The sequence below is a fragment of the Musca domestica genome, unplaced genomic scaffold, assembly GCF_030504385.1.
Source record: "Musca domestica strain aabys unplaced genomic scaffold, Musca_domestica.polishedcontigs.V.1.1 8, whole genome shotgun sequence".
NCBI lineage: Eukaryota > Metazoa > Arthropoda > Insecta > Diptera > Muscidae > Musca > Musca domestica.
In genome coordinates, this window is record NW_026712409.1 from 4,525,976 (window position 1) to 4,535,071 (window position 9,096).

A 9,096-nucleotide genomic window follows, 5' to 3' on the forward strand; every position below is an offset into this window, starting at 1 on the left:
ACCCCAAGAAAAAGTCAAAGAACTAAAACCTAAAAAAATTGAAATGATTATCTTTTCTTTCATTCGTTTTGTTGCAACTAAGAAAAATAAAAAGGCTAAAAATTTATATTACTGCTCTCTACACATTCAATGCGTATGGAAGAGCAGCAAATAATGTGACATTAATATTAAATATACAAGTTTTGGGTTTAGTATTGGCTTAGTTCTAAAAACAAAACAATAAGTCCTCGTTACCATACTTTGATACTTAAAAATTTTCATTGCACAATTAGTTCGTTAATAAATGGGGTATATATTTGAGGTCTATTCAATAAAACTTGGCTTTCTCGTCTTTGTCGTAACTATGAATTTGATTTATCTAAACGTTTAATATGTAAAAAATTAATTCTAAAATTAACGCCTCCTCAATGCCAGATGAGATGCCATGTAGAGTAGGAATCAAATGATTATCCAATGCATTCATATAGAGTGGTGGCAATTTTGAGCCACGAGCACCAGCCTCATAACAAACCTAGGAGTTGAAAAATAATTAGCTGTTTTCAAAATTGCCAAATTTGACTTACATTGTCCTGATGCAATGTGGCTCTCAAGCCAATTTTCGTACTTTTACTGGCTACCAAAAGATCCAAGAATGGTACCAGGGCCATTGAGGTACTTCTGGCGATTTGTTCGGTCATTCGTGTTACATCGGATGTTGTTTCGGCACTTAATGTCGATGAATTTGTATTATACCAGTCAGCATGCTGTAAAAACAAGGTCGATAATGGTTGTTCATTTGTTACTGAAGAATTAAGCACAAACTTACCTGAATGACATATATGTCTGTTAAACGTATGGAATAGTTCGAATTTGAGTAGCTAAAACTAGCATGGACACGCATACTTGATACACCATCCATTAGGCGATCGTCAATGGGGGATTTAACACTAGAAATAAAATGAATTGATAAATTACGTTTACGGTATAGAAAATTCGACTGAAAGACAATGAACATATGAGTCTAAAAAATAAGTCGAATACCTGCTACCCATACCAAATTCTGGCATACAGTAGAAATATAGTCAATATTTCGTGTTGAGTTGAAAGAAAGACTCCCCTAGTTTTACATTGTTTTACATCCTCAATTTGTATCTTACCCTATATTAAATTCCTTATCGTTTTCCACCCACTTAAGACAGACAATCTCAGTATGCTGTTCGTCAGCATCAACAGGACCACACACAATTGTGACATCCTTTTGATTTTTTAATGATTCGCGGACTTCCTCCATCTTAGATGGTAGTATTTGGACCATCAGACCATCCTCAACAATGCTACATTTGCCACTGAGACCACTGTTTGCTTTCAAGGACTCGTTCAGGATAAAGAAACTGGCACCAGTTACTAAGAAATTGGAAAACATTATTTCATGATAAAATATCGCCCACACCAAATAATACCTTTACGTGGTTGCCCTTGAATGTTAATGGCCTGCGTTGAGTAGGCATACATTTCCGTACGTTCATCATTGACGTTTTGCATACAAACCAAATGACCATCTGCTTTCTTGGAAAAATTACCACCGAACGCTAAAATGTGTTCACTGGAATTGTTTATTGCTTTAACTACATCATCCAAGCGATTACGTGGTATGACCACCGTAGTCTGTCTGTCTTCCATGTGTATGTACATGCCTCTGATGAACGGCAACGTGTATGAGTAATTACGAAAATCCTGCAAGAATCAAGAGTATTCATTAATAAAAAGGCACATAGCCTTATCGAAAAAGTAATTTCTTACAGCCAAAAAGTTTATTATTGTCTGGGCTATCTCGGCATACACCGATTCTCGATTACACATGGATACATGCGGACAAGGATAGTAGCGATATTGAGCCCCCAATCGCAGCATCAAACGCAAGGGAAATATTTTCGCCCAAGGAATTTCAAAACGGTGTATTAATATTCCTATCAGATAGGGTTTGTCGGGATGTATTATATCCAACATACACTGGAATGTGGGACGTATGAATATAAATCCCCCGTAGTCTCGAGATCCTAAGAATGTACTCTGTGTTGGGCTCGTGTGTGACAATTCCTGTATGGGATTACCGGCCTCGGCATTGTTGTAGATATCATTAAGATGTACAAAAATATCTCGAGGAATTAGAGAGCTCGAGTTATTGGCTGCTTCTTTAGTGGTTGGCGGTTCAAATTCCAGTAGAATGATAATTTCATCATTACCTACATGATGCATTCCGCATGTGGTGAAATTTATAACCGTGCGATTTAAACAACATTTCACTAAAACACAAAAAACAATGATTAACATTATATTGGAAGGTATTGCCAGTCATTTGTATACTTACAGTGGACAATTTTAACAAAGACAAAAAAATTATTCTGCACTGCAAATTTGAGGGTTTCGTTTTGTAAGCGCTTGACTAAATCGTAATTATTCACCACATCCTTATAGTCAAAATCACAACCAGCTTCGTCTTTCGTAACAACAATGGGTGGCAAACTGTCCTTAGCTTCGGGTATAAAACAGCCATTGTCATCGCAGCCAGAAGGGGGCACGCGTTTAGGGCGACTTGTTGAGTCTGTCGTCTTATTAGCTCCATTTACAGGCGAAGAGCTACTAGTATTTTGATTAGCTGGCTTGAGAGCTACAAATAATAAGAACAAGATTAAGTATAAAAATCCACAATGTTACATTTTATTCTTAGCATTACCTTTTGATGTTGGAGATCCCGTGGCTGCTTGCTGGCTAGCTGTATTTAGGGTTGCCGCTGCTGCCATTGGTGGTATAGACCCTCTAAACAGTTGTGCCACCAAACCCATGGTCGTAGCATCAGTTATATATTCCGAGCGAGGCGTAGCAGGTTTATTGTTGCTCACATTTCGATTTGCAGAATTTTGTCTTCTCGCCTGTTTGGGCTGTTCATTCCATTGATCTATGCTGGCCAAATCACTACCCGGTGCAATGCCATCGCTGAACATTACCGACTTTCGTTTGCGTGCCTTCTGGCCACTAGAGTTAGACGATGTGGAAGAGTAACTTCCATTGTCTTTTTTCAGAACCCCCACTGGCACAATAACTGAAGGTGGTGTTTTGGCGTCAGCACTAACCTGACGATATGGTGGTATGGTTGAGCAGTATTCCATGGGGTTATTAGGGTTTGGCGATCTATTTAGGCTACTAGCAGCTCCAACTTGTCCCGGTCCTGTGGCTGTATTACTTGCGGTTGGCTGCCCCGTCTGTCTCTGTGTCAATATTAAATAACATTGGACACACACACGCGACTCCGGTTCAGTTAGGAATTCCAATTTGAATTTCTGCGAGCAACAAACTGAGCATAAGACTTTGCCGCATGCACGACAATGGTGACGACGTTTTATCATTGTGAATTTGGCAGCGCACTGCATACAGCCGGTGGCCATATTGTCTGGCACCCATATAGGAGGAATTTTACCCAAGTTGGCATGTGGATCTTCACTGTAGCCTGTAGCTTCAGCTATTTCATTTGCTGGCGCACTAACAGCATTGGGTTCTTCGTGGGGTGGCATTGTACCTTGTAAGCCGTCCTCTTCCCGCGGTACAGGGTTTGAGTCTGTCGGATTAGTCTGCTCTACGCCTGGTGGAGTTTGACCGGCATTGGCATAAATGTCGAGGGCCTGTATAGCTGGTAAATCCAAGGATGTGGGTCTTTGGGGTCGTGAAGGATCAGAGTCGTCGCCTTCAAGACTCTTAGCCTGTATAATGTCACCTTCCAAAGAGGATGATTCACTATTACTATAAGATGAAACGGCCGAGCTGATGCCCATGTTATCTTCACACTCTGGGAGATCCTGTTGATTCTGAGGTCTTATCTCAGAAAATTCAACAGTTGATGCTTGAGAAAAACTGTCGCCATTGGGATGATCTCCAGAGCTAATATTTGACAAAACATCATCTGGATTTTCGGCATAAATATTGACTTCCCTGTCCTCCACATGAGACATTGTTTGGGAAACGGCGTTCAGGTCATTTTCATGGCTGTCTTCTTTGGATCCTTCAACCTTTGTTTGGGAGGGCACTACAACTGCCTCATCATCTATATCCATTTCTTGCAACATAGAATCCAACTCAGCATCTGAAATCTCATCCATGGTGGAACAAAATGTGACCGGTTGCTGTACAACAGAATTAGGGTCCTCATATTTTGCCTGATTGTAATCGTAGATTTGCTGGACTTGTTGTGGCTGTAGTTCCTTGCCATGCTGCTGTTCTTCTCGATTCTGGATGTCAGGTACAGATTGCTCATTTAATACTTCTACCGAAGTATTGGCTGCCTCAGAAGATTCATCATTAGGTGTGTTATTTGCCGCAATGGGCATGTCTCTGGTTTGGCTTATAACTGAACTCAAATTGGTATCTGAAAGATTTTCCAAAACTTTTCCCATAGACGAGGACAGTGATGTCTCCAAATGCATAACTGATTGCGATTGCAGATTTGCACTTGTGAGTGAAATGGATGAAAGACCCTGAGTCAGATCTTCTACATTAGCTGTGCTTTGCAAATTTTGTTGAATTAAATCAAGAGAATTTGAAATTTCGCTAAGGTAGGTGGATTCTTCATCATCGCCAGCAGGAACATGGGATTGATCTTCAGTTGAAAAATCACACGGTCCTTCTTCTTCGTCGTCTTTGGCAGCAAGTTCTTCCACTTTACTTCCACTGACCATTTCTGTTGTGGTTTCATGTATTTCTTTCTCCTCTGCAACATCTTCGGGGGAGTTGGCCAATGGACTTGGTTCTTCTAGAGAATCTTCAGGCTCCAAAGAAGGGCCCGAGGAAAATGTAGAATTTGACGACGTTGTCAATGACTCGGAACTTTGACTATTTGTAGATTCGTCAGGAGAATCTTTGCTATCACATGCCGCAGCTGTTAACTTATTTCTACTACGAGGTTTTTCAGTGAATTTATGTATATCTTTACTCTCTTCGACCTCATGTTCATATTCTTCCAATTCTTGACGAGATGAAGCTACCAGCTGTGATGGCTGAAACCCTAACTTTTCTCGAAACTCCGTTGGCCGACTAACGAAATCTTCATTAGTATTTAGTGACGAGACAGAGATAACAGTTGTCTCCAATGACTCCACATTCTTGCAGTAGTCATCTAAACTGTTGAAGACTTGTGAAACAGCTTTGAAGCCAGTTCCATCCTTTGTTTGCGAGACAAATCCATTTGGTGCTGCCTTGTGTGGGGTTGTTAGTGTTTCCTTCTGCTTGGTCTCTTCTAGTCTTTTTCGTTGTTGTTCATTTGCGGCTTCCTCATGAAGCTCCAAATTGTCCAAAACCTGATCAATATCCACCAAATCCATGTTATAGTGCATACACAGTAACCCAATTCAAATAAAAAAATTGACTTTCTGCTTCTAAGCTGTTGACAGCTGATATCAATCTACCTCCTACTTCGACTTTAGCATCGTTCAATTAGCTGCCGGCAAAAGAGTGGTGTAGAGGGCAAGAGTGTTAACCAACTAAATCGACATTAAGAATGAAGAAAGTTTATCCGCCGGATAGCATTTAGTGTTACCCAACCGTATCTGAAGATTTCAGGCTTTCGTGGAGCGGCAGCGGTGTGGAGTGTGTGTCTTAATGATACGATGAATCACTTTTGATTTAATTATTAAATTATTGCTTAATTTCAAATCACTTCTGTGGATTATCTCGAACCCCGTGAATTGTATTTGTTTATACAAATTGGCCTTCAATAGACAATTGGCAAAGGATTGACCGCAGCTATCTACCGAAACACTTTGATTTTCGTAGCTGGCTTTACTACAAAACAAATATTTAATATTTCTTTTTTTTTTCAACATCAACGTCTTTGGGTATGTTTCCTTTGTTGTTTGGTTGTTGTTGTAGACGAAATCTAATTTTCAAATTTTACCAACATTTACATTTTTGACGAGATATTATAGATGTTTATCACTTTGTTTTCAACATTTTCGTGTTTTTATTCGTTTTATTCGTAGTGGAGGTTTTGAAAAGCCAATTTTTATGTTTTTATACGAATTATATTTTTTCCAACTAGGGATATGTAAGTCGACTTTCGATTAATCGAATAATCGACTTCGAGTACTTAAATCCAATGAGTACTCAAACAGGAAGGCTTAATTGCCAGCCAATTTTTATACATATTTTTTATATATTTTATTCTCATAAAATATGTAGTATTTTTGTCTTCAGATTTAAGAAGGGTTTTAAAGGATGAATTATTTATTCTGGCTTAACGCAATTTTGTTATTTGTTGCTGATATAAAAATTTAACAAAAAAACTTGAATAGAAGTACGAAATGCTTTCTTTAAATGTATCTCTGATTTGGAGGGTCTAAACTCATTGAGCCACACAGAGACCTACGTTATGGGTGGTTTTATATTGTCAATTTTTATAGTTTTTATCCATTGAGAAATAAAAAGCCAAATAATAAATTTGTAAAGAACTCTGTCTGAAACCCTCAAAATTTTGAAGAGAGACATTCTCAAAATATCTAGAATTTGGAAGTGCCTTTATATGTGGTCAATATATAATAGTGAATTTATCTTCACAAAATTAAGTAGGGATAGATTTTCTCAGTTCTTTGCTCAAAACATTCAAAATACCGAATATCAGGAAGTAAATCTATATGAGGGCCTTGCCGAAACGTGAACCTATATGTCCCATTTTTAATACCAAACATACTAGGGGTATTATACAGGGTGAGATAAAAAAAACTAAAACAAAGTCAAACGACATAATTTTGACTTTTTTTAATTTTATTGAATGGAAGCAAAAAATGTCGGAAATAGCATCAAATTTTAGAATAAGTTAAGATTTGTTTGAATCGGTCACCTTTGGCACGAATTATGGCCTTCAAACGGCCATTTTAAAATGGAATATTCCATTGAATAATCTAGACTGTAGGTAGGTCAAAAATGTTCACTGCACTTTCCAGGCATAGCCTTGTACGATGAGTCGATGAGTGTAAACCAAGACCGGCAGATGGACTGGACTAGCACAGCAATTTCACTTCAATTGGTGGGTCTTATTAGACCATGAACAACCAATTGGATATTGGATTAGGGATATTTGGTTGGTTCGGTTGATTTGTTTGTTAGGGGTGCTGAAAGGAGGTTAGTTTGGTTAAAGACGTTAAAGCATAGGTCCTATTAAATTATATTAATTTTATTAATATAATAAAATTATTTTTTTTATTAATTATTGGAGGTTATGTTGGTGGTCGGATTTGTTTTATTGTTTTTTAAATCACGCACAATCTCAAATCACACATATACACATTTGTTCCAGTTGTTCCTAGATATTTATATATAAATTTTTATACGAAATACGATAAAAATAATTTAAAACTTGAATTTACCAAACCGACGCCACCGAGAAAAAAAAAGTGAAGTAACGAACAAAGGACAATACAATATGGCAACACTGAAAAGAAAGACAGCACAGAAAGAAAATCTGATAAAGATGGGAATCATAACAGAAAGGCTGACAATATATATTGTTGAACACATTCACCAAAAAGAGCACGGAACCAGTATCAGGATAGGTAAGTCGACTTCCGATTAGTCGAATCGTATCGACTTCGAGTACCCAAAGCTCTGAAACTCGACTATGGACTTGGGTGAAAACCGAGTACTTGACTATCCATAGTCGATTTCAAATTCCTGTTCAGCTATTGTGTCCTGTTCAATTTATGGTCTGTTCCAGAACTGCAAGAATTTAAAGGTTTTTAGTATGTTAACCGATTTTCAAACTCAAAACATGAAAGATCCCGTTTAGGGGCACATAGGTCTACTCTTGATTAGTAAAACATAGATAATAGAGGAACCATTAAAGCAAGAGAAGGTTCAAAGAATAAAAACGCCTGTAACTGCGAGAGACATTTGCGTTGCACAGTGTTTCGAGACTGGAACCGAAAATCAAGCACATTGGTGTAAAATTTATTGATGTAATTATGTTGAGGACATCCACAAGGACATAAAAGGGTAAAGACTGGACAAAATGTATTCTGAGAAAACGGTTTATTGTTATACTATCTTGAATAAAGGCTCACGAAAGAGGCATGTTAATATAAAAACACAATTATAGAAAAGAATGACAAGTAAAAGTTTGAGTATTTCGAAAATATGGTTTCCATTTTCTATTTCAATTAATTGCATATTATCTTAGAGGTTTGATGTCACAACAACAGTGTTATTTTCTCAAGGTGACAGTAATTTGACACTTTCTTGTCCCATTTTTTTACTTTTGTCTTTGACATTCCACCAAGAGGGAATATCAAATTAAATTTTAATATGTATACATTTGGCCTACAAAATATATATTTTTCAAAGTTTAATCAAACTAACACGAGGAGAGCGAGGAAAGGGGAATGGAAATGGAGAAAAATTGCTTGTGTTTTCAATTTAACAGAAAAATATAAAAAAATACAGAAAAGGGAATGATAAAACATGTTAATAATCCTCGTGTTATTAATTTATTCCATATTGTATAGGTTTAAAAGTATTGGTCTGCTCTCAAATTGCAAGAATATAAAAGTTTTTACTACGATAACCGATTTTCACTTCATGAGATCGAAAAAAATTGCATAAATAGTAAATTCTTGCAGTTTTTGGAACAAAGCAAAAGAAGTTAACATTTTTAATGTGAGATCATTATGTAATTTACCGTTATTCACTACAATTGACGTGAATTCTATGAATATTACCGAAATACGTCGAGTGTACAATATTTCAATATTGTACGATTCAAAAAATGATATAACTTTTATTACAATTTGGGAAATATTAAAAATGATTATTTTTATAACGCTATTATTTGTTAGCTTTGAAAATATGGACCTGGGATGGATTCTTGTTGTATAAAAACATGAAATATAAAATATTTTCTTTACAATGCTTTTTTGATCTATTAATTGAACAAAAACGCATTACATATGTTCGTAAAATATTGATTGAACTTCAACGACACCCCACGCACATATGCTTACTGAACACAGCCGTTGAGCGAGTAATAGATACTCGTCACAATCTCTGTATCTGTTAGATACATTGCTCCACTCGTTGGAA

General features: G+C 36.9%; 1 protein-coding gene across 1 annotated transcript; it reads right to left on the bottom strand.

Moving 5' to 3' along the window:
* Positions 1–186: 186 nt before the first annotated feature.
* Positions 187–6,073, bottom strand: LOC101889098 (zinc finger FYVE domain-containing protein 9). Its single transcript, XM_005174718.4, has 8 exons — positions 2,714–6,073; positions 2,348–2,647; positions 1,780–2,282; positions 1,440–1,713; positions 1,137–1,383; positions 806–926; positions 564–743; positions 187–511 (listed from the first exon to the last, which is right to left on the bottom strand). The coding sequence occupies exons 1-8, from the start codon at positions 5,358–5,360 to the stop codon at positions 359–361; spliced, it is 4,425 nt and encodes a 1,474-aa protein (XP_005174775.1). The 5' UTR covers positions 5,361–6,073; the 3' UTR covers positions 187–358.
* Positions 6,074–9,096: the final 3,023 nt, after the last annotated feature.